The sequence below is a fragment of the Geospiza fortis genome, unplaced genomic scaffold, assembly GCF_000277835.1.
Source record: "Geospiza fortis unplaced genomic scaffold, GeoFor_1.0 scaffold242, whole genome shotgun sequence".
Taxonomy (NCBI): Eukaryota; Metazoa; Chordata; class Aves; order Passeriformes; family Thraupidae; genus Geospiza; species Geospiza fortis.
The window spans coordinates 414,564-433,478 of record NW_005054574.1 but is presented as its reverse complement, the minus strand read 5'-3'; the positions used below and the strand labels follow the sequence as shown (position 1 = coordinate 433,478).

At 39.3% G+C, this 18,915-nt stretch overlaps 1 protein-coding gene across 1 annotated transcript in view; it reads left to right on the top strand.

Moving 5' to 3' along the window:
- ABCC9 (ATP binding cassette subfamily C member 9) overlaps positions 1–18,915 on the top strand; it is a 71,107-nt gene that overhangs the window by 35,298 nt on the left and 16,894 nt on the right. The window contains exons 21-33 of the mRNA XM_031064254.1: positions 1,373–1,411; positions 5,351–5,389; positions 7,262–7,363; positions 8,734–8,818; positions 9,326–9,406; positions 10,328–10,465; positions 11,035–11,160; positions 11,783–11,879; positions 12,810–13,057; positions 13,976–14,124; positions 14,886–14,955; positions 15,764–15,921; positions 17,983–18,075. Of these exons, the coding sequence (XP_030920114.1) occupies positions 1,373–1,411; positions 5,351–5,389; positions 7,262–7,363; positions 8,734–8,818; positions 9,326–9,406; positions 10,328–10,465; positions 11,035–11,160; positions 11,783–11,879; positions 12,810–13,057; positions 13,976–14,124; positions 14,886–14,955; positions 15,764–15,921; positions 17,983–18,075 (1,425 nt within the window). The remainder of the gene's footprint in view (positions 1–1,372; positions 1,412–5,350; positions 5,390–7,261; positions 7,364–8,733; positions 8,819–9,325; positions 9,407–10,327; positions 10,466–11,034; positions 11,161–11,782; positions 11,880–12,809; positions 13,058–13,975; positions 14,125–14,885; positions 14,956–15,763; positions 15,922–17,982; positions 18,076–18,915) is intronic.

The following is an 18,915-nucleotide window of genomic DNA, read 5'->3' as shown; positions in this document are numbered from 1 at the left end:
GCATAGCAGGGTTCCTCAGGAAGTGAAAGAGGCTAGTCTGGTGATTAATATCTAATATACTGGCCTAGCAAATGACCTGGATAGAAAGCATAGGCTATTCCTTTTATCAAATAGACTTCAGTACTCACTATAATTGAAGGGCAGCATTGTCATATTGTTCCTGTACCCACCAGTGAAAGTGTGGAGCTTCTACAGCCCAGTGGGATCTGTGGGGTGCCAGCCTAACAGAAAGGATGCATTTCCACTTACAGCTGCAGCTACTGCTGGCAGAAAAAAAAATTACATGTGAGCAATGCTTTTCTCCTTCCCTGGTACCCACCCAAGCCTCACCTATGGAACAGTGTCATTCTTCACAGTAATAAATTCAAAAAGCAGCCTGAGCACACCAAGCACCTTAAAAGTAAAGGCTGGGCAAAAGCTGTTTCTGAAAGGAGAACTGCCCATGAGGTCAGGCCTTGGATTCAGAACCAGTGAATGAGAACTTCCCAGAAAAATGAAGTGGGGCAGCAAGCACTCCTCAAGCCTTGGCAGGGCAGCGACAGTGGAAGTGAAGTGCTGTAACCCCAAGACTTGTTCTTTGGTTTTAAAGATCAGTTCTGTTTCTTTAAAACTATCAAGCCAAACTCCTCTCAATTATCTTTTTGCTGAGAAAAGAGGGAATTTTGTCACAGAGACAAATATTTTGTTGCCCCATCCCTTGACTTGTAACATCCTTTGTCATATTTTTCTTACAGCAATGTTGTAAACTGGATTTTTTTTTGCTTTTCCTGTGATAGTATCCATGGCATTTTTGCTCTCTAGCTATTCTTCACTTTCTGCTATTCTAAACATATGATCTCACTGGAGTAGCAGGTACAGTTGAAGCCAAGGCTACACTAAATTTAGTTTAATTACATATGAATTTAGGCTTTGAAGGAAGAAGAAGATGTGACCTACCCCAGTTAATTTCTTTGAGACATGCAATGAAGGTTTTTATACCATAATCAGACATTGCTTTTCTCAGTAATTAAAAAAAAAATAAAAGGAATAAGTAGAATGTACCTTGAAATGATTCTCACAATTGTTTTGAAAGAAGTATTTGAGAAAGACTCAGATTTTTCCTAGATAAAGATATGGAACCTTGGAAAGATTAGAAAAATGAGAAACATAATAGATACAGCTTATGAAATGTTTTGTAATTATGAATTGTGAAAAAAACTAAGTTTAATATTGCTCAAGAGATAGAATTATGCTGTCAGTTGATTAACAGCCTGTACATCACCACAACATCAAGAAACTCAGGTTCTAGCCAACACCTCAGATTTTTTTCCTTGTACACTATAATTGTGATATAGCTGATGCAAACATGGTTATATTTTGCTGGTAATTTCAGACTGCCTGGCAGACAGATGAATACAGAAGGAGACTTCAGGTATTTAACTAAGTGGCTCCTGTATTTTGTAAAACCTTAATAAAGGTTCTATTTACTCTTTTAAGTCCCTTTCCATGTGATTCTCCATGCATGACTAACGCAGCAACTGATCCAGGGATGAAATGCAGGCTAGGTGAATTCCTTTACAAATTCAGCTGTAACAACACAGTAATTGTAAGCATGGATAAGATTGCAGCCCCAGTTGTATTGGGACAATCCTGCAAGGCATCACTGGGATTCAAATGCCCTGTTGCTGTGGAGGCTGACTGCTGTGAGAGCTGTGTGTCCTGCTGCCAGGGTTGTCACTGCCTTGGCATCCCAGGGAAATAAAGCATGGCCATGTATCTTTCTGTAAAAGATCTTGGCCAGGGCAAATCTTATGGGCTGGGTCTTAGTTTTTCCCACTTATATGAGACGTGGCCGAGAAATGTGACATCCTTAGACATGGAGCTTGGTTTTTGTTTTCCTAGCGAGCAATCAGCTTGAGAGGCTTGTTAGACATTGGTGCATGGGGCTGAGTGTAGTCATTCAGCCAAGCCTATTTCAGATGAGAGTTATTTATTAATAAGTTATTTCTTAATAATTTGCGAGAATCATGCAGAGACAGGTTAATAAAGCCTCTGTTCTGGCCTTATTACCAAGCAGTGCAAGATAGCTCAGGAGTCCAGTCCCCAGGGACACAGGGTGCCCGAGAGCCAGGCTAGCTTGAGGCCAATGCCGCAGGCTAACTCCCTTAGCAAGCTCAGTAGTGATGGTGATTGCAAGCTCTTAGGATTTCAGCTCTTGCTTGCTAGGTAAGTTTGCCCTTGGCTTAGGCTGCAGCAGACAGCAGAGAGAGAGGAGAAGGAGGTGTTCTGGGGTTCCGCAGAGATGGTTTTATTGAGGGGATCTGCGAAGGGTCCAGCGACAGCTCTTCTCTCGAATGGGCTAAAGAATGCCTCTTTTATAGGGTTAGGGGGAATCCAGATTTGACCAATAGTAAGGGTTAAAGTAACATGGCCTATAGGGTTACAGGGATAAGCTTTGGGGCGGGGGTCAGGGAGACAGGAAATTATGTTGCTGTCTCAGCATTCCTATTTTCAATTCTCCATGGTGCTTTCCCTAGTTCCATGGAGATTACTACAACAGGTATTCCCCTCATGCACATCAAGCCAAACAATCTTCTCAGACTGCCAAGCCAATAGGGGCTAAGTGGAAACTGTCACTTGCTACATGTTTTTTTTTTTTGCATTGAAATGGTTTCTGTGCAAACAGCTTGTTGTATACTAATTGAAAAGCTCAGGAAACACAAGAACTGTTAAATAGAGCCTCAAAAATGGCCTGTTTTGTCCTCAATTATTCAGAAGGATGTGACAAATATTAGGAAAAGTCAGTGCTCCCCTCAGAAATATTGCCAAGAGCAACACTCACCCAAAGATTACAACCACAGGAGCTCACTGAAAGCACTGAAGGGCATAATGATCACTGGAGGGATAAAAAAATCATCATACAAAAGTCAGTGGCCAAAACCAGCAGAACTACCAGTTCTGGTTGCAGGCACAGGTCTAAATTTCTCGAAACTCCTGTATGGAATTTCTGTAGATGCTTGGTCCTCATCTTGCCTCAATTTCCTGCTTATATTAGCAGAGGAAATGGTTCATTCTGTGGCTACAGGGGTGTCCCAGAGATTTTGTGCATCTTCCTTCTCCTCCCTCATTACTTTGTAGAATGAGGGAATCAGGGCCTGCTCAGACATGCTTTAGTCTGTTTTAAAATATTATGAATTACCATAAAAGTGTCTAAACCTCAACAAGAGGTCTTTTTTTACTTTTCCTAAAACCTTGATTTCAATTGATTTTTTTTCTTGTTGTTGTTTGTTTGTTTTTTCATCTTATATATTCAAAATCCTATAAAAATGACTGATTAGTTTGGCCTTCCTACCATTTCAGACTTGAACTTACCACACCCCATTATGGGCAATATGCATATTTTATAGTACAGCTAAAAATCAGTATAAATAGCCACATTACAATAAATAAATGAACTAGAGGAAATAAATGCTAATCCCCTCAGGCAAATAAAATACCCTTTTTAGAAATCTCAGGAGCTTCAATTTCAGCCCACTCCCATGCCCTGCAATCACATCACTCTCTCAGATTCAGCAGGGTATTAAGTATAAACCCAAATACTCAATCCCCTTGTTTGTGAAAGTCCCAGCTCACTAAAGGTCTTCTCTGTGTTTATTCATGGGATTATTGGTAAATGTGGATTCTCACAGAAATCTCATTCATAATTTCGGAGAATCAAAGTCTATTTGTCAAGCTAAGCTGGGAATGAAATTTCTAACCAAGGAAAAAGTGTTTAAGAGACAGAGCTCCTAAAATTAGTCCTTACCCATTGAGAAAGTCTGTTTGGTTATCATGGCAAGCAGATTAAATCTGGCATGGAATTGCAAGGAGTCTTGCAAGGCTTGTGCCCAGTTTTTGTTGACTTGCAGTTCAGAAGGTGCTCCCAAACTTATACCTGAAAGCATTTTCTCTTTATCACTGCAATGCTCTCCTAATAGAAGTTTGGAGGTCTTGAACAGAGCAAGTTTAGGGTTTCTTCTTCTTGTTTGCCTTCAACTAATTTCCAGTCCCTTTTCAATCTCTTCTTAGATTTCATCTTTTGCTTTCTTGTGACTTTTTTTCCATTGTAAGGAAGTCAGGAAGCTTGTGCTGAATGAGAGACCAAGTTTTAGTGAGGGACTGTCTGTTTTGAGCCTCTGTGTGTGGCTCTCTGACACTTCTGAGACTTATGTCTCAGGTACTCTGATGCAGCACATTTTCTGGGAATTGGTGCATGAAGAAAACACAGACTGTGCATTTTAGGAGGGCTGAATTATCCAAGTCCTCAGAAAGCTCCTGTGCAGCACAGAAAACAACATGTCTCAGTTCTGACATTTTGGGAAGATGCTTAATCCACGAGTCTGGCATTCCAAGGACCCTGCTTGCTATTAGAATTTTTATGCTCTTTCTAGTCTTGGATAGCCTGCTAATGATTGCAGCTGCATTTGCTGGTATCCCAGCAGTCAAGCAGTCATTTCTGTCTCAACATAAAAGTATTTCATCTGGAGTATTCATAGGCCTGAGAGAAGAGGATTTATTTGTTCATGGCTTTTTATTTAAAGCCAGGAAAATAATGTTCTAGCATGAGTTTTCTACCCCCTTCCAATGCCTGTTTCTATTTGCCTGGTATAATCTCTTTTAGGTTTTGCACTTTGCAATGATGCATCCCCATGCCTGGAATGAGCATCATTGCTGGTCCAAAACAACTTTGCCTGCCATTCCAGGCTCTTGGCACAGTTAAAAAGTCAATTAACAAAAAGAGGCAACTGCAAAATCATTCATGTCATTGCCAATATTTGAATGTTCTTCAGAATGTATTTCTTGAGAATATGATCCTTAAGAAGTGGAGGATGACAAGGAAAACCTACATGTTGTAGGGCTGTGCACAGCTTTATGCAGCCTTCGTGCTACAAAGAGATTCAAAATCTGTTCTGATCCTACAGTGTTGCTGCAAAACTCATCTTTATTCCAGGGGAAATTTGGCATCAGTTATCAACTTCTGCAGGCCCCTGGCAGAACTGTGTGGAGAAGCTAACTTACTGCTTGCCATGCAATATTAATATTTTAATTTTTAATAGGTTTTATGATACAATTTTAATTTTAAATACATTTTCTAACAACATAATTTGCCTGTTCAGCCACTATGCCTTGTAGATACGAAACTGTCACATTTCAAGAAGTATTATGGTTTTGCTTAGACCTTGTTTGTTTTCCCTTTAAGAGCATAAAAACCCAGACTTATGATGAGTTTTAAAGTATGTCATTAACTCCAGGTTCACTGTGTGTAAAACTAGCACAAAATGTTATTCTTTATATTTCCTGCTTACTAAATGTCATTTACCATAACTTACAGTGTAAATGAAACTGAACCTTCTTTTGAAGCATCCAGAAGGTATTATTTCTTTTCTAGTGTATCATAAAACAATCATTAATTTCTTCAGAATTTCCCCAAATCCTCATCTTTGTGCTCTTAAGCCATCTCCCTGTTTCCTTACCATGTTGATAATTGTTTCCTGTGGGATTAATTCATAGACTGTGCAAATCCAGTGGATCCCACACTTCTCCAGCCAGTGAATCACTACCTCTGTCTCTTGTCTGAAAGATGCTCAGCTCCCATCTGACCACAGTGTGAGTTCAGTGTGCTCCTTGCTATGCAAGGCAGAATCTCTAGGTATGAGGCACCATTAGGTGTCTCCTCCCACATGTTCTTGAGTTTTCTGCCCAGCACTGGGTGCCCCATGGTGCCTAACCTGGCATGGGATGGAGCAGGGCACAAAGGGAGCCAGCTCAGCTCCAGCTGAAGCCAAGCAGGGACTCCACCCCTGGCTCCAGGTTTAAAAGAAAGACAAGCTCCACTAAAAGTATGTCATAAATGAGAGAGAGGTAGTGGCACACAGAGCTGTGGTTGGGAGCCACACCATGGTTTGCTGCCCCATAATCTTGAGGACGTATTTCATACAAGCGCATATGAACAGCTAAAACTCCTGGAAGTTTTGGGATATTGCTGACAGCTTCTAACCAGCTGTTTCTCCTGCCTTAGCACCCCTCTCTCAATAGTAAATCCTACATGTTTACAAGTAAAGCTAAGCAAATGTTTGGGTGGAAGCAATACCATCAAAGAGACGAAGCAAAGGAACCTCATTGTGGCCTTCCAGAACCAGTATGAAGCCTAAAGAAAAGATGGAGAGAGACTCTTTACAAGGGCCTGGAGTGACAGGACAAGGGAAATGGCTTCACACTGACAGAGAGCAGATTTAGATTGGATATTAGAAAAAAATTCTTTATTGAATGTGTAGTGAGGCCCTGGTACAGACTGCTCAGAAGCTGTGGCAGCCCCATCCCTGGAAACTGTGGCTGCCCCATCCCTGGAAGTGTTCAAGGCCAGGTTGGATGGAGATCTGAGCAAGCTGGGCTAGTGGAAGGTGTCCCAGCCCATGAAAGGGGTTGGAACAAGATGATCTTTAAGGTCCCTTCCAACACAGGCCGTTCCATGATTCTCTAAGTGTTCAGATCCATGAGCTGGTGCCAGTTCACACCTCCTTCCTCACATCACCTTGGGCATCTCAGAAAAATTTCTGAAATTATATGACCATTTTTGCTGCTGTACCTTAGAAAAACAGACAGAAGTAAAGAACATTCATGCCCCTATTGACAAATGTCAATAGGCATTTAGACACATTTAAGGTATGTCTAATAAATCCTTGGGAGGCTCCCTGTGATTTCTTCCCAATCTGTATTAAACTGCCCTCTTTTCCAATATCATTGAGGATCTAATAAACTGAAAGGGAAAAAAGTATTCACTGAGAAAAAAGTATTTATATGTGTGGCCACTTAAAATAATCTCACACTTCAGAAAGCAGCAAGTGTGCCAATGCCATTTGAACAGTGCCTTTTCCCTTCATGTTTTCATGTTAAGAGAAAATAATGCCAAATAACTATTCCCGTGGGAATTTAATATTTCTAGTATAATTTGCAATTTGCTTTTGGATTTGAATTGCAATTACTAGATTGAGGTAGGTACCAGCCTTTTATAGTAGAATAGAATGCAACCCAGAGTGTAGATTTTGCCATCAGGGGAGAGAGTGGGTGCTGTTCTAACAAAAGCATTGAATTTAAAACTCTTCCCTTCTTTTTGTTTTGCTCATGCATTTCCCTGTGTTTTTCTGAATGCGCATTCATGAAATTAACTTTAAAAAACCTGATTATCAGACATTCTATAGTGTGAGGGCTTTGTTTCTTACTAAAGCTCTATGTCTGTCTGCAGTAGGAACAGGTACTCCGTGGCTTATGCAGCTCAGAAGCCGTGGCTGCTCAATGCCACCGTGGAGGAGAACATCATCTTTGGCAGCCCCTTTAATAAGCAGAGGTAAATATCCACCTCCTTGCAAAAACACCTGGCAGCTCCTTTTAAAGAGGGCTTTTTGGCATCTTCTGGAGGATGTTTGTAGATTCTGGAAAATATCAATCAGTGCATGCTAAACCTGTGGTGGATTTAGCTGACCTGACTCAGAGGAAGGTTTCTGGTTTAAGCCAGGATGCTCCTCTAACCAGAGCACATGTCCAAGATGTTTGTGAGAAATCCCACAGTGGCAGTGGCTCTCCATAGAATACAGCTGAAGCCGTATGTGTCATTTCCAAGGTGAGAAGAATCCCATCTCTGGAGACTACTTATGTAATTGTCTTTTGTTTCATGGAGCCCAAGGTTGCCAAAGGACTCTGGAAACAGGGATTCTAGGCATGTTTCCACTGAGTTTATGTGCTAATCCTGCTGTGATCAAGTTACTGGAGCAGCCACTTTCCAAAAACAGCATTTATGGAGATGGGGTGCCTCCAGGGAATGGCCTTAATTCTTCCTTTAGAAATACAGGAGAAGGAAGTGTGAAAGCTGAGGTGCACAGCTTCTATTGTGCCTACCCAGCACCTGCTTCTTCCAGCCTTCTAAAAGGTCAATTAACAAATGTGGTAAAAGTGACTGGACTTAAGGAAAACAAATTGCTGAGTTTTCAAAGGCAACACTCTCTCTATTTTCGGTTACTGAAAATACACCCAGTTGCTCTCAGTCTGTGTTGTGTTAAGATGTATGACTCCATTCTGGCTTGATAAAACCTAACCATGACCAAATGCCTCAAAATCCAGAAAAGCACCAACATTTCAGGGACCAGATTCTTCAGCCACTGCATCCATCAGCTTGTTTCACTAGCTGCAAAGGGGCAAGGCTGAATTTCATCACTCATATAGTCTGATCTCAGCTGCTCATCAGCAGATCACCTGCTACAGACCAGAAATCTCATCAAAAAAATTTCGAAATTTTGCAAGTAGTTTTGCTGGTTCTGGTATGACCAGAAGCACTGTAAGGATCCTTTGTCCTGTAACATCACTCCAAAGAAAATGAAGAGGCATTTAAAGGGGGAAGAATAAAAGCTCAATGGAAAATGTCTTCAAACGCTCTGGAGTCCAACAAAACAACTCCATGATAGGGAGGAATGTATTCAATAATTTACATAATTAAAAACAGTCTTGCCAATAAAGGCTTCTCATAAAGATGTAATTTTTTTACAATGTTTCATTTACAATGCTCTAGGATTATTTCTCAATAATCATTTTGCCCTACTTATTTTAACAATTATCCAGCCATCACAGAGCAATAAAAGCTTCGTGGTGACATCTACCTGGAGGTTTTTGTGTTAGCAGTGAGTGGCTGGGTAAACAATAGCAATGACCACGTTGTTTTTCCAGGTACAAGGCTGTTACAGATGCCTGTTCTCTGCAGCCTGATATTGACTTACTGCCATTTGGTGACCAGACAGAAATTGGAGAAAGGGTAAATAATGTGAATGCTTTAGTCTCTGCTTGGCCTTTGTATTAAGAAGATACATGTCTTCTGATGACACTGATGACATCCTGATGTCACTCAGACAGTTCTAGTCTGTATTGGGCTGCCAGACTGGTAAATAATTGTAATTCACCAAGGGTTACTACCCAAAAAAGTTGAAATCTCTTCAGCTTCTTCAGCTATTTCTCAAATGGGATTTCTTGACCAAAGTCTCCCATATTTTGCTTGCAGAATTTGATGCTGGTATTGGTTACATTTTCAATTTAAAAAGCCTACTTGTGCTCAGAGCAGCTTTTCATAATTTACACTTATGCATGAATAACAACTTTTCTTCTGACATTATATGAGGACTATGCTTGTTTATCAATAGAATTAGCATTTTAATGACGTTTTTTATTTACTATAAATCCTATAATTGTAAAAAAATCACATTTCCAAAGGCCTGTCATAATGTTTATTCAAAGATGCCTATTTCTGATCCATTTGAATCATTAGGGGATTAATTTAAGTGGAGGCCAACGACAGAGAATCTGTGTAGCTCGAGCGCTCTACCAGAACACCAACATTGTCTTCTTGGTAAGATTTTTCTTTTTCACATGGAGCACGCAAAGTTAGTAAAAAACCGTAATTCCATATATTTAGTTTATATTTAAAAGACCTATGGGGACTTCCATTCAACTCCAAAACCAAACTATAGAGAGGCAGCGTCAAAACATCCTGGGAGACCGATGAAGGCGGGAATTTCTGCACAGATTTACGCTGGAAGAGTGGAACAGATTGTCTTAACTCCTTCTTGCTCTCAGTGGTGACCTACTATCAGCAGAGTCCCACAGAAATCAGCAGGATTACCGATAAGGAACCATCATGAACAGTCTGAGGGCTCAGCACTCTCCTGCAGAGTGCTGTGGAGTTGGACAGCTTTTCCCTTCTCTGATATTACTTTCAAGGCATATTAGGAATTTCAGGAGGTTAATGAAAGGGCTGTTTGAGCCTCTTCAAAATTAAGGAGAGACTTCTTGAAGAAAAAATGTTTACATATTGATATCCTTATCTGAATGTTGCCTTATTTCCAGCCACACTCACTGTAAAGACCAAGCATGTATGTAGTTTAGTTTGGAGGAAATCAGAAGAGTTGCTAACTCTGCTTTAATTTTCCTTTGCCAGTTTCACACCAAAATTGGGCCCATGTTTGGCTTTGGATCCTGGCATTTTCAAATTTGGATGGGAAATTTCAGTTCTGGTGTTCCTGCACTCTGTTAGTGAGGCACCAACTCTACACACAGCCAGACACAAGAAATGAAGCTGAGTCCATTGCTCTGAACTGAAGAGCAGTGGATTCCAGCTCAGTGGAGCACAGCCCTCTGACTGGGCCATAGTCACTAGAGAGAGATGAAACATCAGTAAAGACAGATGCTTCCTATTTTAAAAATACTTTTTTAGGGATAAACCTCACTTTTGTATCCTGTTCTAATATTTTTCAATTTGATGTGGTTGCAGGATGACCCATTCTCTGCACTGGACATTCACTTAAGCGATCACTTAATGCAGGAAGGAATTTTGAAGTTTCTGCAAGAAGACAAGAGGACTCTTGTTCTGGTGACACATAAATTACAATATCTGCCACATGCTGACTGGGTAAGAGAAGAGGTACCAGGGGAAAATTTGCTAAGGATGATTGCCAGAAGCAGGCATCAGGATATTATTGAAAAATTGAAAAATTCCCATCAGAATTGAAATTTTATTCAGAGGCTTGCTACTCTAAGCAGTCTTGGCAATTCCTGAAGTTAACACCATAACATTTAATGGGATTATTGCTTTTCTCTGCAATACAGTCCCTCCTTAATTCTGTATGCCATGTGGCTAACTGCCACTTTAGCTAACACAGATTTTATAGTGGAAGAACTATTTATTTTTACATTATTTGAGTAGAGTTTTTTTGTTCATTAAAAGGCCTGGAGAATGCAACTGTCTATCCCTTCTTTTCAATGCTTTTTCCTGTCTGATTGCAGGAAAGCATGACTTATACAAGTTTCAGTTTATGAGCTGAGACAGCAGACTTAAGAAGTTATTAATAAAATATTGAATAAAATTAAGACAGAAATTTGCATAATGGTATTGTCACTAATGGTGAGACATATCTTGTAGGATCCAGGTCAGTGATTATGGTATCTGTGTTGTTGAGTGCTGGGTGCTTTCTCCCCTAGATCATAGCAATGAAGGATGGAATGGTGCTTAGAGAAGGGACACTAAAAGATATCCAAAACAAGGATGTTGAGCTATATGAACACTGGAAAACTCTGATGAATCGCCAAGATCAAGAGTTGGAAAAGGTAAATAGAGCATTTAGGCAAGGATGACTTTTCTGCAAAGAAATATTTGTCATTCAATTTCAAAGAAACCCAAACCATGTCTGAAGCACATTTTCAACTTGACTTTAGGGCAAAACCACATGACCTGTAAGGAGTTTTAGGGGCTGGAATAGATTGTCCAGGAAGTGTGTGTTATATCCATCATGGATGGTTTGTACGCACATCCTAGCCAAGAAACCCTTGGAAATGTGATGCACAACTGATCCTTTGGTGTGGCAAGGGTTGCACCCAGAGGCTTCCTATGGTATCTCTTACCCTTTTATTCTGTTATTGCCATGGACATTTAGGATTCTCTAAAGACTATTTTTAAAGTTTTTTCCATTCCAGAAGAGAGGGAATGAAAGAATGACAGAGAGAGGGAAAGAAGTGGGCAAAGTTGAATTCTCTGAAATTTAAATTGAAAAATACTGTGTTTTTTCCATTCTGTAAGTTAAATGATCCATATAAAGTCTCTTTGAGATTACTGCAAGTACTACTACAATTTTTGAACAGCTAAGCTCTCAAATTAATAAATGACCTTTAAATTAATATAATCTATTATTAATAAATAATAATAATAATAATGATAACCTAATTATTCCAGGATATGGAAGCTGACCAGACAACTCTTGAGAGAAAAACCCTTAGAAGGGCCATGTACCCCAGAGAATCCAAGTCACAACTGGAAGATGAAGATGAAGGTTTGTTTTACAATTTCACTTTCTCTAACACCATTTTTCATTGCCTTTCCACTTTAATAGCTGGCAGTTCTTAGCAGCAAAGTGTAACTCTATTGATGACACTTGGTAATAATAGTGGAAAGTCCAACATTTTGACCTGTTTGCAATAGGACTTGTTCAAGGGATTCTCCATATATTTCCCTAAACATCATGCAGAGATAAGGATGTATCAAAACAAGTTAATGTCTTTGCTAACTCACAGTGCCTGGAGTTATTGTGGGATGAGATAGAAGTACAACAACATTAAAAATTGTAAAGGAAAAAAAATGTGGTAGCTGTCAAGAGCATGTGAACATTTTCTTTCCTTGGGGAAATTTCCCTCCTGCAGGGCCGTGAGAGATATATTCTTATTATCTGCAATAAAAAAATTAAATTTCATGTTTATACATCTCTGAAATAAATTTTTTTCCGCAGCAGAAATCTTCTACCATTTGTGTTTCAATAGCATGCGATCAATTATTATTTTAGTACTATTGACTGAAGGGAAAATTGAACTTGTTCATGCAAACAGATGATGAAGTGTCTGGATGGAAAAGTTTGGAGGGTTTTTAAAATCTTCCAAATTGCTCTTCTGACTGTATAATAAAAACTGATCAACTGGTTGGGAAAGGCCTGGTCTCTGCTCCAAATAATAAATAGTGAAGACTTGGTTTATAAAAACTTTTTCTTAACAAAACTGTGACAAGTCAAAGACTGGCAAACTCTAGAATAGCTAAAGAGAGCAGGGGAAGTCTTACGAAAATGTGTCTGAAGTGTTTGCTGTTCTTAAATGACAAATTGAATTTTGACTTTAAATTCAAAGCAGAAGAAAAAAATGCCCAACAAATCCAGTAAAACAAGGTATAGTTATTATTGAATCCATGCTAACTTGATCAAATGTCTGAGTCACAGAGGAGGAAGAGGAAGAAGATGAAGATGATAACATGTCAACTGTCTTGAGGCTCAGGACAAAGATGCCATGGAAAACCTGTTGGAGATATCTAACCTCTGGAGGATTTTTTTTACTCTTTCTGATGATTTTCTCCAAGCTGTTGAAACACTCAGTTATTGTGGCCATAGATTACTGGCTTGCTACATGGACATCCATGGACAATGCAAATGAAGCCAGGAATGCTGATGAGGATAAGAGCAAAGAGAAGGTGAGCCAGATATTGAAGCCTGACAAGGAAAAAAATGAAAAAAAAAAACATGTTCTAAAGTAATGTTCTGCTTTTCATCTAGAAGCCAGCTGGATTGAAATCACAGGTAGATTATTATACAGGATGAATGGATTCTTAATGTTAAAATAAGGCAATTCAAATTTTATCAATAATTTTGACAATTCAGAACTCAAACAGAAGAATATTTGAGGGTAGAAAAATATCTGACCTTTCAAAGTAAGGAGCCTTATACTAAACTTTTCCATCTGGATTTTACAACTGGTCTTCTAAGTCAATGACCCCACTTTCCTAAGTACTGGCTGTCAAGTAGTTTTTTTCCTGCCAGAAAAATATTAATGGAAGTCTTCAATTGTTCTGCTAAAGTACAATCTGCTTATAGCTGTAAATTTGACTCAAGTACAAGATCTCATGGAATCCACTTACTAGACTTTCAGAAGGCTTAAATGTGCTATAACCCTGGCAGATCAGTTTAGGATTTGCTCTGTGAATTTCATAATGCTTGAACTTACTAAAGTGGAACTTTCCAACGTCTCTCAAATGCCTTAATTCTTGAGAGGTTCTACTTGGTTTCCCTGTTTCTTGGCTAACAATCCTTTCTTTTTGTCCACATAATCAGTCTTCACAGCTCTAAGAGCTATCATTTCAAGGTCTTGAGGGGTAGAATAGAGTGAGGGATCTTAGACCTGCCAGAACTTCTAATTATGTGGACTTAATGAATTGCAGTTCCATCACGGCAGTTCCATCATATTTCTTTTATTTCCCAAAGATGATATATAATTATGTAATACAAGAGATAAGATATTGTAGCTGATGGGCACTAGGTACCTTGGGAACTTCCTAGCAGAAAAGAAAAATGGGTGATTATTTCTAGGATTGATGTATTTGTCATTCCATTAGACTTATCATGTAGCTGTCTTCAGCATCCTCTCTGGAGCTGGGATTGTCCTTTGCCTCATCACATCCCTGACTGTGGAGTGGATGGGCCTCACAGCAGCCAAGAACCTGCACCATAATCTCCTCAACAAGATCATCCTTGGGCCAATCAGGTACAGCAAAAATTATGTCCATGGAAAGCTACATGGTCAAAACCTGTCCTCTTTGTAGCTTCAAGGTTACTCCCAGGAAAAGACCTTGAATTTGACCTGTTTCCTTCAAGACCTCAGAAAGGGAAAATAATTAGTGAGATAACCATGGGGGGGGAAACATTCCATGAAAGAACGTGAAATTTTGCCCATTTTTTATTTGGCTGGAATGTTTCAGAAAGCTGGTACCCCTTCAGGGTGCTCAAGGGCAGCCCTGAGGGCAGTTCATGCTCCAGGGCACCTAGCTCCAGCTCTGGGCAATGGCTATGATGTCAGACCATGTGGGCACCAAGGCTTCTTCTGTGCACAATACTCAGGGTCTCACAGGCAGCAGAATGGCCAAAGGATGCCTGAAGAACAAATAAATTTGTCACAGTGCTTCCCAACATCTGGGGTTAGTGCCCATAAGAAGGAGGCTGAGCAGCAGCCAAGAACAGGCTGTGATCTTTGGAAGAGATCTTAAATCCTGATGGAGCAAGAAGGAAAGATCAGGACAGAAGACAGCAGGTTTGTGGAAGAGGAGACAATTTTTTTTCCAGGGGAAAGTGCCAAAAGAAGCATTTAGACAGTTAAGATGCAGATAAGATGATCTGGCATGTTATTCATATTTATTGCTTTGTTTTAGACAATGGCTGTACATAGCTCTGTTTTCTGTCTGACTGGACTTTAAATCCAAGCCTGGAATTCCTCTACAGGTTACTTTTTGGTTTTAATTTGTCCAATAGGTTCTTTGACATGACTCCGCTGGGGCTAATTCTGAATCGCTTCTCTGCTGATACAAATATCATTGATCAGGTAGATGTAGCAATATATTCTGTTCTATTATCCTGACTCTGCAAATTTTCATGTAGATCTGAATAAGATGATGTACTAAAATATTCAGTAGAGAAAGGCATAGCAAAACCAGGCTCAGGGAATGATAATAGGGACACTCAAAAAGTACACACATTTGTAATAATGCGGGCAAGTAACACTTAAAATAAACATAGTGGGAGGTGGTGGCTCTTAATTTCTTCATATGCAGAATGGTTGATTCTGTTGGAAGATCTGGATTAAGAAAACATCAGATTTTGGACTTGAAACAGGAAACACAGTAAAATATAACAACTTTGAATATATGGGAGTAGGTATGACAAATAAATGTTCCACCATGGCTGGCAGAACTTGTGGATTTAAAGCATCCAGGGAGAGGAAGAGCTTTCACTATGACTGTGCATTAAAATTTTTGGATGAACAATAATGCTGAATGTAAGGTTGATGGGAATATGGAATAAAAATTATGAGACAGAGCATTCTACTTCTCTAAATATCTGGCATATCAAGAACAATTTTCTCTTCCTTGCCTGATATATAAATGAGGTGGAAATGGCTCCTATTTCCCCATGATCTTTTAAACTCTGACCTTCAGAAAACAAAAACCTACTGACTCATTTTTTAACTCCTGTACATTTGGCTATGAGACCAACAGAAACAGAAAGACTCCTGATATTAGGAGAACATCAATGAGTATCTAGTGGTATTATTTCACTTTTCTGATAGGAAAAGGTGTATAGTGCTGCTACCAGGATTTTTTTCTTCATGGATGTTTTTCACTTCCCTCTAGCACATCCCTCCCACACTGGAGTCTCTGACCAGATCCACCTTGCTCTGCCTGTCAGCCATTGGGATGATCTCCTATGCCACTCCATGGTTCCTTGTAGCCCTCGTGCCCCTGGGCATAGCATTTTATTTCATCCAGAAATACTTCAGGGTTGCTTCCAAGTGCGTATTAAAGAACTGTCCTGAAAGTTTCCTCCATGAAATATTGTACATAAGAACTGTAATGGAATATGAGGTTGTAGGAGCTAAAAAAGGGGGAAATGGTCATGGCATCCTGCTTTTGATCCTGATGCAGGAGTTTGAGACATGCACTGGGGAATCTTCCCAACTGACCTGGCTATAAATGGGGTATCTGGGGAAGTAACACCAACTGAATGCATTTTTTTGGCTCTAGAGTGAGATGAACATGAAGTTTGCTAATCAGCTGAGTTTGCATCTGGTCAAAACTCCTCCTTGACATTTGAGCATTAGTAGAGAACATAAAATAATTCCCTGGATTAACATCAATCATAGTTTTTCCTTCATATTGGGGAAAAAAACTCCACAGAAAGTAATTTCCACTGTAGAGTGTTCCATATTCAGGGTGGCTTGGCTGGGTGTAAAGAGTACAGTTTTTTCAGCAAAATGAGAGTCATGCTTCTGGTGCTAAATTTATTTTATAATTTCATAAAAAATCTTCAGGAAGCCAGTTTTTTCTTAAATTCAATCCCTTAGTCTTTTGTTATCAGCCAGAATATTCCAAGATTTATTTAGAAGAAAACTCTGTAATCAGAATTCACAAAGCAGAAATGTTTAAATCTGAAATAAGTTGCTTAATTTCTCTGAGATTTTTCAGAAACTTTGTTCTTGCCCCACCAAACCTCCAAAATGAAGCTGTGTGTGGCAGTACACCAGATCTCAAGGGGGCTGACAAATCAGGAGACCTGGTTTTCACTCTCAAATTATTCTGTTAATTTAAACTCTCTTAAATCGCTTGAGATGTGACTTGTGTTCTTTTGATGGGCAATAGAAATGAAAACATCCAATTTATTTCCCTAAAAATTAGTCTTGGGAAATGCAGGATGAAGGAATAGCTTCAGCCAGTATTAGTAACTCACTTGCATGCAGTCCTTTGCAGGCATATAAGCCTCAATAATTTTTGGAAATGCAAATATTTACAATATTTCTTGCAGCACTTTGACTCTTTGTTGTATTTTCCATTACATCTTTCAAAAACTTCTGTGTATTTTCCATCATAAATTTGAAATATATTTATCATCAAAACATCAGCAGCAAATTCAGCTCTGCACACTGCAACATTCAGCAACATTGAGCAGTTGTTTCTCCTAGCCTATCTGATACAGTGGGCAAAATTTGTAGGCTTTTGATAACAAGTTTTAATTTCTAATGAGCTGGACTTTCTTCTGTTTGTACAACTGGCTGCTATGCCAATGGCAGAATGTTACAGAAAGATGTATTTTTTTTTCTGTGGTTTGGAAAATGTTCTTCTTTTAAAAGACTGGAACTTTTTGGACTTAAATATTGTTGCTTCACACAGGTCTTGGAAGTGTCATTGCTGAGTAATTAGGGAAATTTATCACTCATTTCTCTGTCAGTACTGTCTCTGCTACAACCAATGTTAACAGCACAAAGAGAAGATCTGCTATCATCTGAAATATTTCACTTTCAGCATGTTGTGGTACTTCTAGATATGGAAAATGAGGCCAAGTTTATGTGGAAATACAGCTTTTTTTGTTAGGCCAGCTGTTGTCATAAAATATATAAACTTCCTGATACACAGACCCTATTACATACCTGACCTAAGAGTCACAAATAGCATGCTATAAAGTTTAAAATCAGTGGTTTTGAATTCAATTTTATGTTATTAATATATCAGAATCTGTGAGAATAAAAAGTAATGAGGATCTGTCTAAAATGGATAGCAGGTTTTTATCCAGGAGAGACATGATAATGTCATTATTCCTGAGGGGCAGAAAGAAGCTTAAAGTGACCAAAAGTAGATGGAGAGGGCAACAGGGAGATGATTCAAAGGCTCCTGTGGCAAAAAAAAAGGAATGTTATATTCCCATGCCAGTGTCTTTCTGTACTATAGAAATTTTGTGTGATGCTGAAAAGAGTATGTACAATAGATAAAATGTCTGTTCTTGTCTGCTGTGCAGCAAAATTTCTACAGACAGAAATGTTTGCATTGTAATGGGCATCTGTTGTTTTTTGTACTCCCAGGGACCTCCAGGAACTTGATGACAGCACCCAGCTCCCTCTGCTGTGTCACTTCTCTGAGACAGCTGAAGGCCTTACCACCATCAGAGCATTCGGGTAAAATTTGTAAAACAAATTTTTAGAGGGCAGCTTGAGGGTCAGGCCAGCCTGTTCAGCTTCCTTGGAGCGTGTCTGAGGGCAAACTGTTGCATTTGAAGAACTTTATTAAGCTATTTAGAAAAAAGCTGATGATTTTTTTTTGTGTTGCTTTGCCTCTTAAACATTTTGCATATTTTCAGTAACACATGTATTGGTGTTCCACTGAATTAAACATGACTATATTTTTAGGATATGATATTTAAATTTTTAATGGGTCTATTTTAACCATGCCTTTAACTTGAACAGCAGGGAGCTCTATTTTGCCAAGCAGGCAGAGGCACTGCCCCTTCAAAGCCCCTGCTATAACCAAGTGTCCCTGAATCAGTTCTGTGTTTAACCCACTACACAAGCAGGGAGACATCATTATGGTGCTCTCCAGCTGAAAGGCAATGTGCAACTTGAGAGAGTTTCCAAGAAAACTGCAGCAGAACAGAACTCGATTTGAATATTGTAAAACTTCACTTTGTTAATAAAAACTGAGAAATCAGTTCTGTAAGATCCAGAGAGTTTTTCCAGCTTTCCATGCATACATTTTCTCTCTACTACCTGAAATATAGGCCAAACTCTCCTATGTTCACTCCATTATGGTGATGACTGTCAAAGTGCCAGATTGAGGTTTTTTCCCAGTAAGTGCACCTTGCACCCGTTCTGCACTATGTAGAATTCCAAACCAGAGCAGATCCCACTGCAGTGACATTTCCACACCTATTTGATCAGCTTCAGGCTGTTTCCTCACATCAAGCTAAGCTTTAGAACCTCAGCTGTTAGCACAGAGTGTTGCAGTAAGGTCTGTGGAAG